This window comes from Oryzias latipes, chromosome 9, assembly GCF_002234675.1.
Source record: "Oryzias latipes chromosome 9, ASM223467v1".
Classification (NCBI taxonomy): Eukaryota; Metazoa; Chordata; class Actinopteri; order Beloniformes; family Adrianichthyidae; genus Oryzias; species Oryzias latipes.
Genome location: NC_019867.2, coordinates 1,963,945 through 1,987,329, shown reverse-complemented (window position 1 = coordinate 1,987,329; position 23,385 = coordinate 1,963,945). Strand labels below are relative to the sequence as shown.

General features: G+C 42.2%; 2 protein-coding genes and 1 long non-coding RNA gene across 7 annotated transcripts; 2 read left to right on the top strand and 1 right to left on the bottom strand.

The window, feature by feature from the left end:
* The first annotated feature begins 2,831 nt into the window (after positions 1 to 2,831).
* On the top strand, positions 2,832 to 19,571 carry c9h9orf84 (chromosome 9 C9orf84 homolog). 4 transcript variants are annotated; one of them, XM_023958187.1, is made up of 29 exons: positions 2,832 to 2,928; positions 3,236 to 3,299; positions 3,390 to 3,522; positions 3,742 to 3,817; positions 3,900 to 4,063; positions 4,167 to 4,329; positions 4,408 to 4,513; positions 4,579 to 4,720; positions 4,797 to 4,892; positions 4,967 to 5,093; positions 5,213 to 5,307; positions 6,432 to 6,689; positions 6,814 to 7,146; positions 7,860 to 8,048; positions 9,409 to 9,603; positions 9,679 to 9,771; positions 9,859 to 10,031; positions 10,109 to 10,181; positions 11,085 to 11,151; positions 11,236 to 11,411; positions 11,483 to 11,588; positions 11,920 to 12,031; positions 12,922 to 13,046; positions 13,160 to 13,247; positions 13,558 to 13,689; positions 14,646 to 14,795; positions 14,892 to 15,528; positions 18,215 to 18,268; positions 18,591 to 19,571. In XM_023958187.1, exons 1-29 carry the CDS (start codon positions 2,834 to 2,836, stop codon positions 18,671 to 18,673), a joined length of 4,305 nt encoding a protein of 1,434 aa, XP_023813955.1. In that variant the 5' UTR covers positions 2,832 to 2,833; the 3' UTR covers positions 18,674 to 19,571. The 4 variants fall into 4 exon arrangements, with proteins under 4 accessions (XP_023813955.1, XP_023813956.1, XP_011477072.3 ...); XM_023958188.1 differs by having other exon boundaries at positions 18,215 to 18,303; positions 18,591 to 18,682; XM_011478770.3 differs by lacking the exon at positions 18,591 to 19,571 and having other exon boundaries at positions 18,215 to 18,489.
* Positions 15,046 to 22,500, bottom strand: LOC110015592. Of its 2 annotated transcripts, none has more exons than XR_002873815.1 (3): positions 22,043 to 22,157; positions 21,722 to 21,957; positions 15,046 to 15,550 (listed from the first exon to the last, which is right to left on the bottom strand). It is a non-coding gene; the product is annotated as an uncharacterized LOC110015592 (long non-coding RNA). The 2 variants fall into 2 exon arrangements; XR_002290806.2 differs by adding an exon at positions 22,314 to 22,500 and having other exon boundaries at positions 15,443 to 15,550; positions 21,722 to 22,194.
* On the top strand, positions 21,796 to 23,338 carry tal2 (TAL bHLH transcription factor 2). Its single transcript, XM_004072051.4, has 3 exons — positions 21,796 to 21,886; positions 22,085 to 22,159; positions 22,488 to 23,338. The coding sequence occupies exon 3, from the start codon at positions 22,492 to 22,494 to the stop codon at positions 22,828 to 22,830; it is 339 nt and encodes a 112-aa protein (XP_004072099.1). The 5' UTR covers positions 21,796 to 21,886; positions 22,085 to 22,159; positions 22,488 to 22,491; the 3' UTR covers positions 22,831 to 23,338.
* Positions 23,339 to 23,385: the final 47 nt, after the last annotated feature.

Sequence of the window (23,385 nt, the reverse complement as noted above, 5' to 3'; positions counted from 1 at the left end):
CAAATGTTAAAAAAGTACATTTAATTTCAAATGAAACTGAACGTCTGTGCTTTGCATGTAAAACACACAAAAGGTTCACAAGCTCTTTATGTTGCAGCAGCTTTTGTACGAAAGCTTCAATGAAAACATGGAAATGTCATCTGGAATATTGTAAAGCGGCACAACATGATAGTTGCTCCTGTGAGTAAAGGTGAAACTGTTGGAGCGAGTTACAGACCGCAGGACAAAGACCCAGAGGCAAAGAACGACTGCTGGAAATCAGGACAAAGATTTTCTGTTCTTCCTTCAGAACCAACCTGTTCTGGGCGTCAACGGCTTTTCTTTGACAGTGAAAGTCTCTTTTAAACCATGAAACTCAATCATGTTCTGACTGTGTGTTTGCAATCAAGTTGCCGTTTGGGGATTTTGGACACTTTGTGTTTTGTGTTACCCAACTTTTCTTTTAAAAAGCAGATGTAAAAGTTCTAGAGAGATAATTACATCCCTTCAACGCTGCTATTATTAAGACTATTTGATCCTTGCAAAGATTTCAAACCTTCTTTTTAGACATTCAAGATATTTTACAGGTTTGAAGTTGTTTTAACTTACCTGTGTATTCCCCAAACACACAGGACGGCTTTGTACCGGTGGGAAGGAAGCGCAAAAAGGCAAAGCTCCCCGTTCGTAACAGGTTCTCCTCCCTCAGCGACACACGCGCTCAAGCGTCAACTCTGGTCATTGGCTCTTCTATAGTTAGACATGTGGAGCTTCCAGCGGCTACAGTTAGGTGTTGTCCGGGGGCCAGAGTTGATGACATCCAGGGAAACCTTAGGATGTTGGCCCACAGTACGTCCAGGATCCCCCAAAGTCCCCCCAAGTTATAATAACTATCAGACCCTTCAGGGAAAGAAGGTGGTTTGGCAGTGATACCACAGTATAGCTTACTTCTTAGCATTAAAGTCAAACATGTTTATAACTCCTTTGAAAGCGTCATATTATCTATGAATCTCAGTTTTAGGACCCATCCTGTTTATGATTTACATTCTTCGCTTAGGAAACATGATCAGGAAATATGAATTTTCACTGTTATGCAGATGATACGCAGTTGTATTTATCCATTAAACCTGACCAGAATAACAGAAACTTAATGCATCCATCAGAGACATCAAGACCTAGATGACAATTAATTATATAATTACAATTTATTGTCTCTGAGTCGTCTCGAGCCCCCAGCCGTCCCCCCACCCATCTAGCTCATCTGCTGGACTAAATAAACATGTAGTTGTAGAGTTAGATAAGCTAATTCTCTCTAAGAGTTCTGGTACAACGCCTGTCCGTCCTGGGGGAGTATCCCTCCTTTATGTGGACACCCCCGAGGTTTCTTCTTTTTTTCCCCAGAATCTGTTTTTTAGGAGTTTTTCCTTCATGAGAAGGAGGGTCAAAGGGCAGGGACGCCCGGTTTAGCATGTGCTCCTGTTTTCCCAAAGTGCATGAAGAAATCCAGTTCAAAGCAGAATTCAAATTTTCCTGTTTAGATGGATAAATGTATTTTTAAAAGGTGAAAGTTGTAAATGTAACATGACATTCTTAATATAATAGTTTTGTTTTGAGATAATACTTTGTGTAAAATCAATCTATAAGAACAAATTGTAAGAAAAATTAAGAGTAAAAACAAAAGATGACACTGGATACCAATAAAACTACAACAATAATGCCTATTGTAATTATTTTTTTATCAAATTTTTTTAAAGTGAGGAACAAAAAAAATTACAACCCTTGACAAACACAAAACTGATGAAGAATCTGCAAAAGATAACGGATTGTTTTTACCAGCATGAAACGAAGACGTCGTTTCTTCTAAAAAATATCAAATTTGTAGATTTCTTACTAAAAGCATGAAAGAAACCCTTGATGCAAAAATATTTTTTTATTCTTATGATTTTAATTCTTCACTTCCCAAGAAAAAAAAGAGTAGTTGTACTCTATATTTCCCAAGGTTCAAACTTGCAAACTTAATCTATTTGATGCTTCTCCAAACATTTTTTAAGACACAGACGCTTCAGTCTAAAAAGAAGACAGAAATCGACCAGAATCAACATTTAAACATCTTCTGAAATTCTTGTCATTTTTCATGTTCTGTGAACCCCGGAGGACACCTCCCTTTGAAAATGTTAGTGACGAGAGAGAGCAAGGTGGGTTCATAAGTGGCGCTTTATCACATGGCTGGGAATTCTCAATAGATCATCACTGCAGTGTGAAAGCGCACACAGCCAGGCTGAGCCGGCCTCATGCAGGCTTGAGACCAGAAAAGGGTGGAAATTGTTTTTGACACCCCGATGAAAAACTGGTAAACCCTAAACATAGACATTTAAGAGTGCAATTAACATCCAAACCATCCAGTCAGTTTACACATCTGAGTTTTTGGCCAGAAAACCACCAGCAGAGGTTTGAACTGCAAAACAGCTGCGCATTTAAAGGGATTTTAAAAACACAAAGTAAATGTGGTCTTTATTTTCTCTTAGGAAAACGAAATCATTATTTTGTTTATATAATTTCTAAAATGCTTTTGATCTTACTGTTAACCATTTTATTAAAAAAAAGCCATAATTTGATGTCACGGCACGGCTAAATGACACGTTTGAATGTGGCAAACAGCGCCATCCTGTGGCCGTCTATTTAAACACATTTTGTCTGGGATTTTTGTTTAAAGAAAATAATTAAATTCTCGTTTTTTAAATAATTCTAATACATTTTTAAATTTAAGACTCAGAAATAACTATTGTAATAAATTTAGTTTCGCTCTTTATAAAAGGCATCGAAACTATGCCAAAGCGCATGCGCTTTCTGTCAGCGCATGCGTCTTCAGACAAATGAGAGTTTTAGCGGTCTTAGAAAACAAAAAAACGTATTTTTAGATACTTCAACCCCTGAGGATAACTTTGATATCATGTAAGCTTCTTAATAATATATCAGAAAGCACGATTATCGCTGTTTATTATTTTTCTGCTTATGTTGAATTCGAGTTTTAAACGTAATTTATTTGTGTGAAATGTATGTTAGCACAGTGACTAGCTTAAAATGCTAAGTTAGCTAAACGGCAAATTGAAATTATTTGTTGTTTTTTTACTTTAAAGTAAATTTTTGAGCTTGTGTTTTATACCTACTTATACTCATAAAATCTTAGTTTTTTTTTTAGTTTAGACGACATTTTCAGGATTTTTATGTTATTTTAAAAATGTTTTTTGTTCTAACACAGGGCTGACAGGGCTAGCTGTGTGTTCCCGGTCATCGGATTTAAAGCACTCGACTACGTCTTTGAGGTGAATTTTTATTTTGTTCATTTATGTATTTGTTGCTAAGCTGAATGTTAAATGTTCAAGACAGGATTATCTTACATGTGTGTGTTCTAGGCGAGCACAAGTCTCAAGGTAACATGGGATTTGCTGGCTCTGCCAGAACCTTACTCAACCGGTACCTGTGACCTGCTGAACGCCCACATTCACCAGCTGTTTGAGGAAACCTACAGGACACCCTTAGTCAGAGGTAAACAGCTGGTTGATGGAATTAATTTGATTGTGATCATCTTAATAAGATATTTTGTGTTTAATAGTTTTTTTGATTCATTATGATTTTTATATTTTGTTGGAAAAGCCCAAGCTTTATCACACTTTGTTCTTACTGATTTGAGCTGGAAACTATTATTCATCTGTTCCAAACGTTTCAGTCTTTAAATAAACATTTAACTTCTTATTTCCTCAATAGAGCAGGTGACCTTCTCTTCTGGATCTGTTCTGGATGATCTGAGGGAGAAAAACCAGTCACTTACCCCGTTGGAAAGGTTTTGGCATTTTATAACTCATGAAAGTTATTGATACGTGTTTTTTTTAGGAGATTTATAAAACATTAATGTGGTGTTTCAGATATAAAGCTGAAAGTGAGGAGGAGGTGTTCATTCCCAGCTCCAATCCCGACTCTCTGAAAGATTTTGACCGGGATCTTTGCGTGTTAAAAGAGCCGCAGATGTTCTGTGATCCACACCAAGAACTGTTTTCTAAGCACATACAACCAAAGCAACAAGGGAAAGGTAAAGTCTTGTGCTTGGATTCACTCCTGTGTTTTAGACTTGTTGGATTCGGTTTATTTTAAGAAACATTCTAATTCTCATGAACATTTTTTTACATTTCTAGATCTCTCCCTGGCAGAGGATCTCATAGCTGTTGATCACCTCCCGTATTTCAAAAGGCATTTGCCTTCTTTGAAAGTCAAACTGTCCAGACTAAGGACGCTTCCTGTTGCAGACCCTTTGCTGACTCCAGGAGGACTTATGATCTCAGAGGAGAACATCTTCAGGTGTTTTTTAATTTACGTTTGGTAAATTATACTAAAGACAAGCGTGTCTTCTAAACCCCTGCATTGCCTTTGTTTTAGGAGATCTGCTTCATATGAAAAACTTTTGGACACTGACACAATCAATGGTCAGACAAGCCCCTTTATTCAGGAGGACTTTCTTCAGGAGTCACTTTTGAAGGAAGAGGTGTTTAAACTCTAAAAAGGTTGGGTTGCTCAGCCTTTTTTTAGCTCATTGTTTCTCCTCTGCAGATGCTGCTTTTGCCTGAGGTGGTGGACACTCCCCAGCTGGAACTGCCAAAGGTCCAATCCACGAAGAGCTTCTCTGGTCTTTGGGTCGTTTTTCCAGAGCCTCTGGATGAGGAGCGTTCGGTTCTGGACATCCTACGCAAAAGTGAGAATTTGAAAATATTCATCCGACTTTAATAAAAAATATCAAAGCAGATTAAATAAAGGTGTTCTTGTTTCAGCTTCCACTCGAGGCGGGTCGATGGATTTATTTCAGTTTGATCTTCTGGAGAAAAGCAAAGAACAGGAGAGTAATACTGGTTTGATGGAGTTTTCAGGTACATTTTCAAGAGTCATTGACATAAACGGACAGTAGACGCGTTCTGGCAATAAATTCTTCTGTTTCTCTAAGGACACCTGGCTCCTCCAGCGGATTTAGAGCTGGATTCAGTCCTGAGCCTTTCTCCAAAGAAGAGATCCACCCACATCGGCCCGTCTGTCACTCAACTCCAGAAAGAAGAGTTGTCTCCTTGCAGGCTGTGAGCAGTGATTTGTGGTTATCCTGCACCTTTTTAGTACTCATACATTGAATGTGAAGCCAGAATATACTGTGTGTTTTTGTGTTCTCATGAGGAGAGTATTGGTGAATGTCACACAGATCCTTGATGTCACCGAGGACTCGGACAGCGATGGAAACGGCAGTCTGGAAGGCAGAGAAACATCCGGCCTCTGTGGAGAGATTCCTCTTAGCAGGTAGGAATGTGGTTCTGGCTACACGTCCTGAGGAGACTCTAGATTCAGAGGCAAAATCACATGAAAAGTCGTTACATTAAATCATGGAATCAGAAAATGAAATGTAACCTAAAAATCACCCCTGAAGTTTAAAAAGGTTTTTCTACTGTAAAATCGTTCCCAGTGGTCTTTCCACTATGATAATGCAGTTTTTAGCTAAAATAAAAAGTCTTTCTTTTTGTTTTTAAGACATATTTTCTGCAGAGCAGCAGGAACTCACTAGAAATTTGCTTTTGGGTTATGGCGTGGAAGTTAGGCTAATTTCCCAGCATGCCTTTGTTCACACTCTCCCGCTAGTGCCTCACAAGCCTAAGCCAAGATCAGCGTCGCAAAAAAATAAATAAAAAAGGGAGCAATATCGGCGGTATCCAGCTGTACAGTTTACAGCTGGAAGCAGTTCAGACAAGGACAGGAAAACGTACACGGATCTATTTGTCTGCAGGTGGAGGATTTCGAACCCTAGCAGAATAAGCCAGATCATAAGTTCAAGGAGGAGATTCAAATCATATCAATCTTTATTTTTATCGCTCTTTACGTACCAAGTAACACATTGTTCTGCATTACAGAATTGATAATGTAAAACAAGTACAATGATTTAAAAAATAAAGTCCCACAGAGCAGCCCCCCCCCCACGATGCTGCAGCAGCTGACCCAGAGGGAAACTGAGGAAATAAAAATGATCCTCAAACATTAAAATACTGGTAAAAACATAATGAATAATTAAACAATTAATTGAGGAATATTAAATGACCTATTAATAATCCAGTGTCATCAATCCAAGAATATAATAAATATCAAAAGATGGAATCAAATGAGCTAAAAGCAGAATTAAAGAGATCAGTCTTAAGCCTTTTCCATAATGCTCTATGTGGCTTTCAGGTCCTCCGTTCCATTTTTTTGCTCAGACAGATCAGATCTCTTCCACAGCAGTTCTTTATTTTACCACTAGATGTCCTCGTGATTCCAGATTTTAACCCCACAGAACCCACAGAGTCGATTTAAAAAAAGAATGTCATTTCTCTAACTTTCACTTCAAAACTTCTACAGCCCTGCTGCAGACTAAACGACTCCGAATTTTCCCACAGAACCTCCGACGGACGATCCAGCCGGCGGTTTCCAGCACGTCTGTGAAGTTTTGAGGCTTTTAAAATCCGAGCAGCTCAGTTGCATCTGCGTCTTTGACGAGATGGAGTTACAGCTGGACTCAGAAATCCCGTGGATGTTTACGGGACGTAGCAGCGAGTTCATAGAGAAGCTGTCTGCAGGTCAGTGGTCTGAGCCTCCTCCCACCACAGAGGAGGAGATGGAAGAGTTCACCAGACTGGTACCTGAACAGGAGGAAGGTGAGAAAATTGAGCTTTGTTAACTGTAGATGCTTCTGTGATTCATGAAGTTGACATTCATACATTCATTGTCATTTTCAAACGCATGTAGCAGCTTCTTTTGTAAATGTCCCTCTGGTTACAGTCAGATCCATCCTGCCTCGGTTCACATGTGAAGTTCCTCTCCAGAAAGAATCTCCAACCAAAGTCCTAGAGAGCGTTAACACTAAGGAAGAAGCTCTCCCCAAGGAGAAGGTTGTAGAAAAGACGGCTCCTCTGCTCAAAAACTACGTGAAAACAGTCAAATGGAGCGAGAAGCCTCTGTCCTCCGCATCCGCTGACAGACAGGCTCACAAATATTTGAAGATCCGTCATGAACCCCAAAAGGACCTGGACCCTCTGTCCACGTTCATGATGCTGAGATCCCAGCTGCTTCTTCCAGATGCTGCTTTGCCTCAGGACTCGGCCAACGCTGCAGGTACCTTATGCACTTCTGAAAAATCAAAGTTCTCTACATACTTTTCTGTTTTCTACACTCACTTTTGCACATTGTTGGTATTAGCTAAAAAAAAAACACCCAAACTTTCACAACACAAAGCCTGAGTTGGGATTTCCTTCCATTTAACTTCCCTTCATGGTTTGGACATAGAAGGCATGAAAAAATACTCTTCTTTATATTTTCAAAGTAGTTCCACCCACTAGATTTGTCTTGGGTCTTCATGACCTCCTTTTACTGATCAGTTGCTGCTGACAAAGATTTCAACCTTCCCCTGTGTACATACTGCAAAAATAAACACCTGGCTCCCTCTGCTGGACAGTTTAGGAACATTATCAACAGATTTATTTTACTGTTTTCTATTGAGACGTGCATTTATGGTCAAAGTCAACACAATATAATGGATTTATTACTGAAAAAAGAAGAAACCTCACTTCATAGTTTCAAGTGTGTGGTCACCTGTTGGTTATTTTAATAACGCTTTCTGATAGGTATATGGTATTCATAAAATAAATAAAATAAGGTGCCTCATCATTGCATATATATGCTTTTAATTTTATCATAAAAATACATTTTTTCATACTTCTGAATTATTTTTACTGTTTATATAGTTTTTTTATTAACAAACTAGCCATTACCTGGCATTTATAATTTTACTTTAAAGTTGATTTATTGGAATTTCATGTTGTCTACAGTTGAAAACCAACAAACAGAAGAGAAGGAGCTGCCGCCTTGCACTCACAGTGGGGGGGTGAGGCCGGTGGGCGGCGGCATCGCCGACTCGGAGGATGCTGGCAGACAGCAGAAGCCTCATCAGTGGACCAGTCAGCTCATCGTCCGTCAGGACGGCCAGAGCAGCAGAATCATCCAGGTCCAGGCTGCAGGTGGGACTCATCACTGATGGAGAGCTTCCTCATCACAAGTTCTGATCCGCAGCCATGATCACCAAACATGCTTATTGATATGGCGCCTTAAAGTCCCACTCCGATCATCTTCTGATCCATTTTCATTATAATGAAGACCTGTGTGGCTTTCCAGGACATAGTTTCTGCAGAGCGGCAGGAGTTCATTAGAAACTCTCTGAGTTGTGGGCGGGACTGCTGGCCTGCAGCACCCCCACGCACGCCCCCTTCCCTCTTTGTTGCCTAGCGGAGCAGGGAGCTTGTGGCCCGCCCAGCGTGTTTTCCACGTCACAAATGAGCCTCTGCTCTTAATTCACAACCAAACAAAGAAATCCTCAGAAATACGATTTAAAGCCTAATTTTCTTCATCTATGTCCTCCGTGCCACAAGAATGTGTTCAGAACACCGATGTCATCAGAGTGGGTCTTTAACATGAACGCAGTCAAACATGCGTTTAAAGCTCAAAAGGTTAAAAGCAACAACGAAAAGGTTAGAAATGAGAATAAAATAAGTGACATGAGAAAATAACACTGTTAAGAGTTAAAGCAAAATAAAACAGCTGCAGAGCCTCATGCTGTGTCCAAAACCTGACTGTGAAAATATACATTTTTTTAATTAATAGACACTTAATCTGCATTACATTTGGAATGTGTTTATATCGATAAATTATATATATTATATATATATATATTATTATACAATTTGGGCTAATTTTTATTATTATTTGATATTTTATTGTTACTTGCGCAAATTAAAGGATTTTTCAGATTTTATTTTATCTATTCATTTTTAGTATTTTGTTGTTTTGTATTATACAAATCAAACAAACAAAACCGTGACCCAAAAATTGAGGTTCCAACTAAATGACCGGGAAAGTGAATCGTTGTATCTCTACCAGACATGGAAAAATCAAACTTAGGATAAACAGTCATGAATTAATTAAAAAAGGATAAGAAGATGATGAAAAAACACACATCAGTATACATACATACACATGTACATCTCCATATATGGATGTTTAATGAGGACAAACCAAAGATCATTGATGGTTTAATGATAAAAAGCAGTTATAAAAATGTAAAAAGCCGTGAAATGAGAGGGAGTCAGCAACTGAATTCCAAGCAATTTTAGAGATAACTCTGCTCTTTAGGGACTAAACGAGGAAAAGAAAAAACACACAAATCCACTGACAAAGCAGCTGACATAAGCAGTGTTTTATGGCATTGTTTTCTATTTTCATTTTTTGTTGTTTTAAATCATTTGTCTGTAAAAATACTTGAAGATAATTTTCTACATGATTAGCTCAAATAACAGTAGTCGAAGTGACTCCGCCTCCTCGCAGAGAGCCAGCGGCGGGCTTACCGGGAGCTTCTGGCCTTCGCTCGTCCCCGTTTGGACTCAGCCAGACAGCTGGGACTCCACGGCCCCATGTGGGGGGACTTCAGCTGCTTGGGCCCGGACCAAACTCACTTCCTCCTCAAGCAGCAGGAGAAGGCGCTCTGCAGCACCTCTGCTGACGACGCAGCGCTCCTCAGGGGTACGGGGGGCCCTTTCACCGAAGCCTTTCATCTGTTCACTTCAGTCGGTGCAAATCTACTTCTGTCCGTCACAGACCAGGAGCTGCTTTTCAGTCAGGTGGTTCTGATCCATGTGTTGGTGACCTTCAAAGAGCTGCTGCTGAAATGTGACCTGAGGACCGGCCTGGGTCAGTATGACAAGTTCTCCAAAGTTTAATCTAAGGGCTGAGGAAAAAGTCCTCTGTGCTTTAACGTCCCTTTTCATTTTGCTTCAGTCTATCTGAGCAAAGCGGCAGAGTCGTGTGCAGATCAGAGCCTGAAGCAGCTGCTGAGGAAGCTGCACGTCATCCTCCTCCTCGCTCAGAAGAACCAGGAGTCCAACAACAAGCTGCTGGAGCTGCAGCAGCTGCTGGCTGCGTGGCTGCACAGCCGGACGTCTGCAGAGAAGGTCGGTTCAGGGAGGTGAACATAAGGCTTCTGCTAGCTCGGCAGCTGAACTGTAAACCGCCTGCTTGTGTTTTCTAGATTCTTGTCATTCTGTCAGTGGACTCCGATGAAAACAGATCAATGATTCTCAGCGGTCTGAGCCGAGTGACGGGTGAGCAGCTTTTACTGAAACTCCTTCAGCCTCTCTCTAATCCCAACAGCAGTCGGGGTTGCCAGATTGGGTGGGTTTGACTCTGACTTTGCTTTGGGTGGGTGGACACAAGATTTGGAGTCAATTCCTTATCGAAATGCGTTTCAAACACAAATGTGCGATCAGATCATTAGATGTATACTAAATAAATATATGGTCACTAACCCGTGCTACAAATGTAATTTATTTATAGGATAATCCTTTCTTCCCCTCAAAATCTCTTTTTCTCTTGTGTTTCCTGTCAAACTGTAGCATAAGCAGGCACTAAGCATGGCTAAACGTGTTTTTACTCACTCAGCGTATGCTCATAACAGAATGCTTTATTTAAATACTGAAGACATTGTAGACATTTTTTATGACTTGTTTTAGTGCTCAGATCTGACAAAGCTGCATTGAAAACACCAAAAACATCATTTTCATTTGACTGGAACAGTTTCATTTAATAAACGTTGACCCTCGTCTACATAGGAGGCGAGCATCTAATATAAAAGGGCTTCATGATATAATGACATAAAGGGATGTATTTGATTACTTAAGTACTTCAAGCACATTTAAGGTCTTTTGCGTGTTGCACAGCTTGATATTGCAATAATGATAAATATGCGCTGCATTGTGCAGGCATAAGGCAACTCTTTACTACTGCTAATTAATCTCTAATTAATGTGTTTTGGGGGGGGGGGTAGGAGTGGGAGGAGTCTAGATGACTTTTAGGCTGGAAAACCGTGACTCTGGCAGCACTGCCAGCAGCACACGCTTAATATTCAGTCTGTGTGCTAATAACTACTTCTAAATGAGTCAAAATCATGGTAGAAACCCCAAAACGTCCATGTTTTACAGTGGATTTGTTTGTTCTTCTGGTGTCAGGAGCTTCTTTGACTTGTGTTCGTCCTGAGGACAAAGTGAAGCTGAATGGAGCCAGTGTGGTCAGCAGGTCCGTTTAAACACTTCTGACACAAGCGGTCCTCATTTCCCGTCTGAAACGGCGTCCGTTTTCATGCTTTGCGTGTCTCGTCAGCGTTTGCGGCTGTGATTGTGCGCTGGTGTTTGAGCAGCACATCGGCCCGGACTTCCCCTGGACCAGCTTCTCCCTGGTGGTGGAGTTTGACCATCCGGGTCAGTCTCCGTGGTCCGCGGTGTGCGGCCAGAGGAGCATCCAGCACCTGACCTTCGACACCGTCATCCCGGACTCCGGTCTGCCGCCTCGGCTCGGAAGCGGTTCTGGGACCGCGTCCCCCTCTGAATGTGTGTTTTGTCTCCTGAAGGCACGGGGGAGGTCCCATGGTGCTTGGAGGACAGCGTCCCATATGTGGTGTTTGTGACGGAGGAACTACTGAACTTTCCTTTGCTACTACAAACCCTGGAGTCCAGGTGAGCTTTGCATTTCACTTTATGATCAGAATTCTGTCGTTTTTAAGAGATATAACAGCAGAAGTTAAAATATTATCTTTTTATGTTTTTTTTTAACATTTGACCATCTTTTAAATTTAACAGATTAAATAATTTCCCAAAATTGTACCTAACATCATTTTAAAAATGTTTTTTAAAGTAAAGCAACTCCCTGTTGATTTTGTCCTTAACTAAATTGTTTTCTTGACAAAAGTCTTCCAAACTTTTCCCAATAAATACTTGACATTTCCCTAAAGCTGTTGCTTTAGTCTGGATCATCAGACTGTCTTTAAAGGTTGTGTTGCCTCTGCAGCTTCAATGTGACGGTGCTGGAGAGGAGCCCCCATCCCAGCCTGCAGATGCTGGGCGGGACCCACAGCTACGCCGTGATCACCGTGGATGAGAGCACGGCAGTCGTCATTCAGGTAAACGCTCGCCGTTCTCTGATGCGCGTCGAGAACTCAACTCTCAACCAAAAATGGAAAAATGATCTGGAAAGAACCGATAGGATTTTTTTATTAAAAATCTTATCTTTATTTGTTTGTTTGTTTATTTCATACATTTTATTTCTTGTTTTTTGCATTTATTCATTTATATATTCAGTACTTTTATTGATTACTTAGATTTTCATCACTTATTATATTACTTGTATTTTATCGCAATACTTATTTATTATTTTATGACATATTTGCATATTTTATTACTAAGTTCTTTGTTGAGTAAGTTGTGTAATTTATAACATATTTTATTTCATTTACTTTATTCAATACTTATTTATACATGTTATAACTTATTTATTCAGCTATTTGTATGTATTACTTTCTAATTTTTTACCTAAATTGTTAACTTTTTCGTTTAATTAATGCTGTTTTTGCATAGTTACTTATCTTATTACCTATTTAAATGTGTATTTATTTTATAATATTCCTTTTATTTTATTCAATATATTTCTTTTATTACATATTTCTTTTAAAAACTATTAATTTTTTTTACCTTTGTGTTTATTTAATTGCACTTTTATTTATTTTATTACCTGTCTATTTATTGGATTCTGTATATATTTTATTACATATTTGTTTATTTTATTATTTATTATAAGTATTTCTTTTAAATTGTTAATATATATTTATTTTAATACATAAGTCTTTCAAAAACTATACATTATTTTACTTTTGTGTTTTTTTGATAGTATTTTTATTTATTTGATTACTTGCTCATCTTGTTCTTCCTGTTAACTGTCGTCTCTGTTCAATGCCAATAAAGCTTTTTTTGAATCGTCGCTGGTTTCTGATTGAAGCTTTGGTTTGTTCTTCAGGAGCTGGAGGAACTGGGTCAAGAGCGAGCCAGTGAGGTTCTGGTGATGCGTTTGACCGCGCTCTCCCTGCAGTACAGCTGCTGCTGGCTCATCCTGTTCTGCCCCGACGGCGGCGGGGGGGCGGGGTCAGTGTCTCGCACAGAAAAACAGCAGAACAAACCAAGTCACCAACACGGAGGGAAACTGGGAGCTGACGGATCGGGAACAAACCTCGTCTCATTTGTGTTTGTTGAAGCAGGTTTTCCAGCGAGGCCTTCAACAACCTGACCTTGGTTTATTCTTCTCTGGTTTTGTTTGGAATGAAGTCTGAGGATCTGGATGTGAAGGTAAAACGCCAAACTCTCCAAAAGTGCATCAAGTTGTGACATCGTGGCTTTAAATCACTTTTTCATCAAAGATTATAAATAGGAAATTTTCTTGCCGTTACGATAAGTTATGAGTTTTAACTATATTTCTTTTTTTTAATAATCATCTTGTTTCCATAAATCTGACATTAAACGTTGCTTAAATATAATTGTCTTTAACCAAAAAAGTTAGTTTCTACTTTACTCTTCTTTTCTTTGTTCCACACGTTTTTGACAGCGGCTTCAAAGGAGTCGGCTGTTTCATCGCAGATGTTCTGACTCTGTTCCTCAGGTTCTGCTCGTGTCAGAAGTGACTGAAGTGGCCAGAAGCATCAATCGGATCTGCTTCACCGCCATGATGACCAGCGACGGGGATCCTGTCGGATACCTGAACAGAGACTGGCTGACTGTCATCCCTTCACAGGTGAGAGTCGGGAGGGTTACCTGCAGAGACAGGAGCTCCATCTGTGTCTGTGGTCAGGTTTGGCATGGGATTTCAAAGACAATCACATGTGATTTAAAGGAGGCGCCTTACATTACAGATTTGGGAGCTCAGAAAGCAAAAATGTTACAAATCATGTGTATTCGGACCGGAGAAATCCTTTGTTCCAGATCGAGTCCGCTTAGTTTGCTCACCACAGCCACTACAGAAGCATCACACACACAAAAAGAGTCAAAATGATTTACAGAGTTTATTCCAAGTAATAAACTGACCAATCAGATGCCTCAATGAAAGTAGGTGGAGCCTGTCGGCCCCAACGCTCAAAAGGTTTAACAGATTTCGTGTAGCCTGCTTTCAAGCAGAATGGCGTGGCCTTCCAGCGAGCTCCCTCCTGATAGAAACATCGACTCAGACCAATCGCAGCTTCCCGACGACGTCTGGCTCCAACATGGCGGCGTCCGTTTCACGAAGAAATGGCGACTGAATGGACTTCATTTGCTTTGGAGCCGGACAGAAAGCGTTTTCTTCAGGCGATGTCACACTCGCTCATTCCAGTTCTTTGATGCAGTTGAAGGTTGGGCCATAGTGGGGGGGACCCCAGCACCCCCCACCCACCCCCGATCCAACTGCATCCAAACTCATGAGACCAAACGGTATTTTTTAAAGTTTTTTTTTAGACACCAGAATGAAACGTTTGCACAAAACAGTATATTTTTTTTTTAGTGCAGATAAAACATTTTTTAGAAATATTCTTTCTTGCATCATGATGTCAGTTGATATTCAGACAAAAAGATCAGCTGCAAAGGATTTGGAAAGTCAACTCTTTTATTTATTTCATTCCACCTTTTACTGGCTAGAAAAACAGAAAAAAAGCAACAAAAAAATCTGTGAATTTGTGTCCGTAATTTACAGAAATGAAGAGTATGTTTTGTCTCCAGGAGGAGGAGTGTCTGTCCCGGTTTCCTTGTGTTAATCCTCTGGTGGGTCAGCTGATGCTGAACAGATTCCCATCCCTGCTGTGGCTCCTGAGGGCCTCCCTCCCACAGCTGAAGGAGCTGCTTCCTGAAGTCCCAGAGAAAGTCCTTAAGGTGATCCGGACCAGTCTCATTTCTGATGCTTCTGTCGCAGTGAAATCAGCTTCATGCAGATCTGAACCATTTATTTATTGCTCTCTCTGGTGTTAGTTGTTCAGTGACATCACGTCCCTGTACTCCACCACGTCTGATCCCGCACAACCCTCTGAAGCAGACCCGCCCTCAGAAGACCTGTGGACCAGCGGAGGCGAGCAGATGACCTTCGGGGATCCTGAGCTGCTCTGCGGCGGCCTCACGCCCAACTTCCTGTGTGAAGCTGGCAGAGCTGAGGACCTTTTCTGCAGGCGAGACCCAGAATCTGCAGCATTCAAACTGGACCTCCTAAGCGGCTCCTTTGGCAGCCCAGATGTTCACCCCCAGAGCAGCTGGACAGAAGCAAAGCAGACCCTCCGAAGCAGAGCGGGGGCTGCCGGGAGGGTCGTTGAAAGACTCGACGAGGAGACGAGTCCCAGATCCTCATCCGCTGACTTCAGCTTCCACCGCCACGAAAGCCCCCTGAAGCTGGACTTCAGCTTCTGTCAAAGCCCCACCCCGAACCGCCTGGTCCTCAGCACTGTGCCCCCCACACCCACAGGTCCCAGCTGGGGTCTGAGCCCCCCCGCAGGCGCCCCCTGGGGTTCAGAAGACCACGAAGGACCGACGGCAGCTTTAGACTCGTACGGATCCAGGATCTGGAGAGGACTGGAGAGGAAGAGGAGTAGAGAAGCAGCTGGTCTGGACCCATCAGGTAATTGATGATGAAGAGGAACCTTTTTTGTAAAACGTTAAAAAAGAGAACAAGTTTAATCAACAGATCCAGACGGGTTTTTATTTTATCAACCATTAACCAGAGTAATTCTGTGGAGTCGCTTAAACAGGTAAAAAATAGTAAAACCATTAACTAGAAAAATAGTCAACTATTAACTAATTAACATAGATGATAATTAGTCGTGTGAGAAAGTTTGGTAAATGAAGCTTCCGCACATTTTTTAATTAGATATGGTTCAAATCTTCATTAAAAAATCCCAAAATAAATAAATGCTGACTTTCTGTAAATTGTTCTTGTAGCTTAAATAGGATGAATGGATCATATCGGTATTTTTGAGAGCTTATTGATTGATTTTTATTTCATTTTTTTGGATCCCTTTTTGCAGACGTTTTTAATTCTCATCAAAGGAAAGTTTTTTAAAAACCTTTTTTCTTTTAAATGTTTTAGTAACCCCGTTGAGACTAGGGTTGTGCCGATTGACGATATCATCGTCCATCGTGATGGGTGACTGACATCCCGATGGAGAGACCACCATCGTGATGCCACGCCCCCGCCACGTTGCGCGTCGACACCATAAGCCGCGGTTACATGTACAAAATATCTTGATGGGATCAATGGTCGGATTAGAATCCAACCGTGTAGATGGTTCCAGAAAAATGTTTTCAGAATATAAAAACGTTCACTAAGGTCACACTTTCCGTCGGAATAAATCATTCGCACATGCGCAGTAGGGTTTGAAAAACGGAAGGATATAAACTCCGCCGAGCGGCTTTTTTTTTTTCAAACTTTATTGAATGTAACAATTCAATACAAAACATTGTTAAACAGCGCCGAGCGGCTATATGCATTGACATGTCAGCTCGGTAAAATACGAGATGATCTTCTAAACGTGCTTTTAATAATGTTACGGTTATTATGAAACACCTGTTCGCTCATCATTTGAATTTTAATCCGTGTGGTCAGTGCTTTTTCTGAACGAAGCCAAGATTAGCAGTATGCTAACACGGGCTAACAACATTAGCTATGGGTGGTGCTGCTTGCTGGCTGCACGTAAACATGTAAGAATAACATCAGCCTTTATTTAGTCGGAACACGACTGGAAACATAAATCCGCGTGATTGTTTGAATGTTTTCTAAGGACTGAGCGACATTTCTGCTTTGATGCTCAAACCGCTGTGTGTGCTGACGATCCGAGCTGTGCTCAGACACACGTTTAGACCCGGTTCTGAGTTCGGTTGCTTGTACCCCTAGAGCTGCGGGACGGATCGCAGTCTTAAATCTCCCACACATACCGCTCATGTAACAAAGCACCCCCCCCCCCCCCCCCCTTCCCCTCAAACACAAAGCTGTAAGTCCGCGCTCCGCCGGTCCACTTCACTAGTGAAGTGCGGGAGCGGACTACTTCTTTTCTATTTTGTTTGTTACTTTTTTTGTTAAAGTCACTTCCGTCAGTTTATACTGGATCATCGCGGATGAGTCATTAGTTGGGAAATAAAATGAAAAAAGCAAAAAAACGAATAGCAGTTATATAAGAAAGAAAAATGTAAAAATACCCCCCCCCGACGATGTGATCGTCCATCCCGATGGTTGACAGCAAACATCGTCAACGGCCAATTTAAGGGACATCGCCCAACCCTAGTTGAGACAAACAAATAGAAACTCTTGCCGTTTATTTATGAGGCCGGAAGATGAAATCAGTGAAAATCCTGAGTTTTTCTGGCAGTAAAACGTCGTGATCCGATCACGATGTGCGAAAAGTATTTATCTGGAATAATGAGTTAAATGTATACAGCTGATCCTAATAATAACAATAATCAACTTTATTTGGATAGAGATTACAAAGTGCTGTACAATCAACTTAAAAGACCAGGATTAAAAACAGTATGGAGGTGTTTGACGGTACGACACAATAAAACACAAAACAATGATAGAAGTTTAAATCTCTAAAATCAATAATATCAGAGGTTTAAATTTAACAAACAGTCAAATCTTTAAAGCTTGCCTATAAAGGTCCGTTTTTAAAAGCGATTTACATAGTGGTAGGGACTCAGCCTGATCTCTGACCTTTGGGTGAACGGGTCTGTGACTGTGAAGCTCTTTGGGCCTTTGAGGAAGGTAGAAAAGCGTGATATAAGTATCGCCATTTACCAGGGAGTCTGTTCCAGAGTGTTGGGGCTCTTATAGAAAGGCCCGTCTCCCTTGGTCTTTAATCTGGATTATGGGATTGTTAAAAGGCCTTTTGCCGAGGATCTAAGATGATGATGGACGAGGAGATGACAATAGTCCAAACGGGAAAAAATAAAAGCATGAATCAGCGTTTTTTAGATGGGAGAGAGGTTTTAATCTGTGTATATGCCAGAAACCAGATTTGACCACCGCTTTGACACGCGTCTCCAAATTCAGATCAGTGTGGAAGATATACCCCCCCCCCCCCCAGATTCCTGCAGTTTGTAGAAACATTCTTAGACCGAGACTCCACCTTATGAGCCTCAACGGATCCAAAAATCATTACGTCACTTTAGAGAATAATATAGATGTCCCATCCCTGATCGGGACACAACAGACTGAGTCTGGGATTACGTGATCCGGGCCGGTCTCAACGGATTGAGACACCCCCCCCCAGTTGAGGATGATTCACCTAAAACGGCTGTTTGCGTCTTTACAGCCTCGACGCCGCTGAAGATGGGCCGGCTGAGCTGCGAGAAAGTTCCCGGAAGAGGTGACGGGCAGACGAGACTCCGACTCTTTTAGACCGTAAAAAGAAAAGTCTATAAACTAGAAACGTCTGTTTTCTCAGTTTAGATGGAATTTTAGTTGAGTTTAAAGATTCTTACCTTTTTTACCATTCTCTTACCATTTTTTACAAATGTTAAAACGTGCAAGATTTCTGTAAATCGTTGGAAAATAAATTTAGTCTGAATAAAAGCATAAATGTGTTTAGATTTGATGAAACTTTACATTTATTTAGCTAAAGTTCCAGAAGCAGATTCTTCGTGAAAATCGGGTTCAGGCTTTTGTTTTGTTTTTTTCTCGCCGTGCAGAAAAGCACAGACAGACGGTGATTTGCGGTCGGAGGACCGGCATGGAAGGACACTCCGGTTGCAGCGATAACGTCTCCCTTTGATGCCGGCGGTGTCGCTGGGGTTTCTCCTCCTTTCATACATGTGGAGTTTAGTGAAGCAATCCCCTTATCGCGCCCCCACAGCCTGTGGAGGGGGGGGCTTATCTGCAGGAGCCAGCAGAGTGAAGCCACCTCCCTCAGGAGGGATCCCTAGACAAAGACCCCCCCCTCCCCGGGGGGGGGGGGGGGGGGGACTCCAAACCTCCCTGCCTCTGGACGGCACTTCTCCGCCGTCCACCATCAATAACCCCGCCGCTGCCTTCCAAGGAGAGACGCTCAGACAAAGCCAGAGAGGGTTTGTGGGCTCTTTTATTGGCTCTGGGACAAAAGCGGCCCGCGTGGCGGTCAAAGGAGAGCGGGACGGCGAGGTAAACATCAGCCTAATGGTGCAGTAATGGCTCCCGACCGCGGTCCAGCCACGGCTCTGAAAGGGACGGCGGGTTAATGTGGGAAATAACAGGCTGTTCAAACCCGAGCGGCCTGCAGACCGCCGTCTGCGCATCAGCTGGAAAGGTCACTCGGCTGTTATCTCCCACGGCAGGCGGCGCTTCCCCATCACCTGTAAACGCCACCCAAACCCCGCCCCTGAAGTGAGACAAAACCCAGAAACGGGATGTGATCCACAAAAGGAGCAGATTCTTGTGTTTCCGTCGCTTTTATTTTACTTTAATCCATGAAAACAAACAATCTTGACTGAGTTAGTTCCCTATGAAACTGGAATTTATCTTTACATTAGATCATATTTTATTATGTTTGACATTTACTTTATGGGACAAAACAAATGGAGGGAAAAATCTAACAAATATCCAGAAGGGAGAGGAGAAAACATCTCAAAATTGCATTTCTGAGTATTTATTTATTCAAATTATTGGGAGAAGACATAAAATGTTTGAAAAAACATCGTATTTGTGATGTAAAAAAAATATATACGCCGGGCGGGGCCACAGTCTTCCATGCTCCGCCCCTTGCAGACAAACGGATCCATGAACGTCTTTGATTTCCTGGTCTGAGCTGGAATCTGGATCAGAACTGGACAGATGGATGGATCTGATGTTGCTGCTGTTTTTGTTGCAATATTTTACGCTACGTCGATAAAAAGCCGTTTTTCTGCGCTTCAGAACCGGCTAATTCACAAAAGCTGCCTTTCAGTCGACTATGAAATTGTGCAAATTGGATTTGCGTTAAAGTCTCCTAAAGGAAACACAACAATAAAAAAAAACAACTCTGCTTTTTTGGAAAAAATGAGGTGTTTTTTTGAGGCGTATCGAAATGGACATATTTAGCAAAACTGCACAGAATTAACTTCTTGTCATGTGACCATCATGGGATGTGTTTCTTGGTAGGAAGTGCCGGCCTGCACAGGGGGCGCCACCAGAGGTCCTACAGAATGTGTGATGGAAACGCCGCTGGTGAACGGTGGGGGATTTACAGTATGTCAAAGAGCGAGTGTTCATTGGGCCTCGCTGGTCACATCTTAGCCCTCAAAGGGTTAGTCATTGACCTTTGACCTGACATTGACTGCATGTGAGAACAGGACTGACACTGCCACTCGTTCCACCTGTGATGAAGCTCAGGCCTCCAACCCCCATCAGTACCAAGGATCTGGGGGTCTTTTTCATCTGTGGTTCAAGTTTGTCCAGGACACGTGTGACGTCATCGGCCCAGAGCAAACCGCCCGCCAAAGATCATTTCAGTCAAACACATTTTTACTCTCTTTTCTCATTGAAATGACAGATTTGACTGGACTTTCTGCACTTTGTTTCTGGTAAAGCAGCTGCAGCAGGAGGATCTGATACGTCACAGGATGGGTTTTATTTTGAAAGGACCTGCTGCTGTCAAAACCAAAATATGTTTTTTTTTATATATATATATATATATATATATATTTAAAATATATATAAAATATGATGGAACCGTTACAATTTAAATATAAGTTTTTAAAAGCTACACTTTATTAAAGAAAAGGCGTAGTGGGAACAAAGTGAACGTTTCTAAAGGCTGAAGTGGACATTTTTAGCTCTCGCTGGGTTTCAGTCTGTAAGAAACTATTTCTCCCCCCACTGCCTTTTCTATTCTTCTCTAATGAGAACACATTTTATTTAGAAACATAAAACTACACACAAACATATGCAGAAACATACACTCATGGTTAAAAACTCATTTGATTCTGTTTTAATCTTAATTCCCTTAAAAAAAACTCTTATTTCTGAACAAACATGTACCCCCCCCCCTCCTACAATTTAGTTTATCTTCATAAATATTTACAGGAATATCAGACTTTTTTATATTTTGTGTTTCTATGATTAAAAACAAAACAAACAGGAGAAAATATCTGCAGAAGAAGTGAAAACGGATTAAATTATTAGGGATTATCTGAAAAACGTTGGCATGTGTTGATAATTAACCTCTTCAGACCTACGTACACGGACGCCACATTTTGGGTTCTGTTACCACACTAAGTAAATCTGGGGCCCTGCGACCAAAGGGGGTAAATAAAATAAAGCCAAAAAAACTCAGTTTGAAAGGAAAGAGCTGGGAAATAATGCATGTTATCAACTGAAGGGGACAAAAGCGGAACGAATAAGTGAAATATTAGAAATCGATAGTTTGTGTCAAAGTTGTTGAGGCTGGAAAAGTGCAGCGGCGTCCCGTCTGGAGGCGGAGCGCGGCGTGGCCGGCCCGCAGGTGCAGCCTCTTGGACGCGCAGTGGGGCTGATAAATGGACGGATTCAGAAACCCGGCCCCCATCGGGCCCTGTTCTCCAGACCCGGGGCTAATCCTGGCCCCTAATCGGATTATGTAAATTCCTACTCCACACAGAGACTTTTTTTTTTTTTACAGAAGGCTGCGTCTTTGAAACAACACTTGAAGGCCGTAAAAAGACCACTGACGATTGGTTAAACCAGACTCCTGTTTTTATCTGAGCTTTAAAGTGGTGTTGGGGGGGGGGGGGGGATTTATGTGTGGCCCCTTGAAATGGTTCAACAAGATTACCATAGTCCTGACAAAACGCGCATTGTGGGACTGTCAGTCTGGATGTGGCATTTTTACCTTTTGTGGTCCAATCAGGCGGAGCTGCTGGGACATGAAGGTGTTTTCCTGGAGAAGGTCCACGCCGAACGTCAAAGAGGCAGGAGGGTCCACCGCCGTCACAGACTAACGTCTCAGTTTCACCTCGGGGATTTAAACCACCAATGAATCCTAAATCAGCAGCCGGTACGAAGCGCCTTTCATCATCACACCTCTCGGTGTGTTTCTGGTCCCCGGCGATCAAACTGGGCTGTGCTCTGCACCAAACGGCACAAAGAGGGGAGGCGACGTCACACAATGGAGCGCAGCCTGCTATAAAATGTGGGGCAGAAGCCTCCTCACCCTCACTCCGTCCCTTTGTGTCCCCGTCCTGCCCCTCATTAGGAGGAGGACGTGCATCTGAGAGGACACTCCTGCAGGACCCTCGTTCACTCTTCACGCCGTTCTTCCTCTGAGCAGGTGAGCACTCCTTCCTTCTGCTTCTTCAGGTTCACCTTTGATTCAGAAAAGTAGAGAAACGCATTCCTTTATCTGTCATCAGCATCATTCCAACATCCTGAACTTTTCACGGTAAACATTTCCTGCAGTTTTAGATGTTAAGATCCTCACAAACCTCCAGTAGGAATAAAATGTGCATCAAATGTTTCCAAAATGTTCGTTTGGATGAAGGAATCTGAAGGTTTTGAAGCAGATTAGATCACGTATGAAGCACAGAGTTGCAGTGAAACAGTCATTTTAAACCACGTTTCTAAAAAAATCTGCGTTTTGCCTCCGTGTCTGTGCTCAGCGCCATGACCAGGAAGGTGTTCACCAACACCAGGGAGCGCTGGCGCCAGCACAACGTCAACACGGCCTTCGCGGAGCTCCGGAAGCTCATCCCCACCCATCCTCCCGAGAAGAAGCTGAGCAAGAACGAGATCCTGCGCCTGGCCATGCGCTACATCAACTTCCTGGTGCGGCTGCTGGAGAGCCAGGGCGGCCAGCCGGACGGCCGCTCCCCCACAGCTCTGCTCACCTTCCTCAGAGGAAACATGGAGCAGCTGCGCTCCCCCCCGCCCCGCTGGACCGTCGCCAGCGACACCGAAGCCCCGTCGCCCGGATCCAGCTGCGACAGCTCCGAGGCCTGGTAGAGGTCTGGATGCTGGAGGAAAACACAGATTATGGACCCGAGCCGGGCAGAACCAGACCCGAACCCATGAGGCCAGAGGGAACCTACTGCCATACGTTTTCTGTCACGCCTGAAGGGATTCCGCTTTTCCACGAGGCAGAGTTCTGAGAGAAAAATGAAGGATTTCATCCAGTCCTGCACTCAAACCACGGCGGATCTTCCTCCTTTTCCCTCCGTTACAGCAGCACTTCTCTTCTCCCCAAACTAACTAAATCTGACCTCCTCCTCCTCCTCAAAGATGAAGGTCATTTCACTCCGGACGTCTCCCTGCTCCTTGTTAAGGAGCCGGGGACCCGGCGGTCCTCCTCCATCAAACCACTTTAAGGGTTTTGTCACACGACCAAAGATCCTGAACTGATTGTCCTCCGTCTGAAGCGTCTTCTCTGACCTGCTTGTAAGTTTGGCTCGTTGACAAATAGTCTTATTTATTTCAACTATTTATTTAATAAAGGATTCGTTATGACTTTTTCCAGCTTTGTCACTGCTGTCATTTAGAAACCAAAATGTATAAAAATGT

Coding starts and splice junctions, on each gene's coding strand:
- c9h9orf84 (XM_023958187.1), top strand. CDS start 2,834: ATGCGTCTTCAGACAAATGAGAGTTTTAGCGGTCTTAGAAAACAAAAA. Junction 4,330..4,407: donor TCAGAGGAGAACATCTTCAG/GTGTTTTTTAAT, acceptor CCTTTGTTTTAG/GAGATCTGCTTCATATGAAA. Junction 5,308..6,431: donor GGAGAGATTCCTCTTAGCAG/GTAGGAATGTGG, acceptor ATTTTCCCACAG/AACCTCCGACGGACGATCCA.
- tal2 (XM_004072051.4), top strand. CDS start 22,492: ATGACCAGGAAGGTGTTCACCAACACCAGGGAGCGCTGGCGCCAGCAC.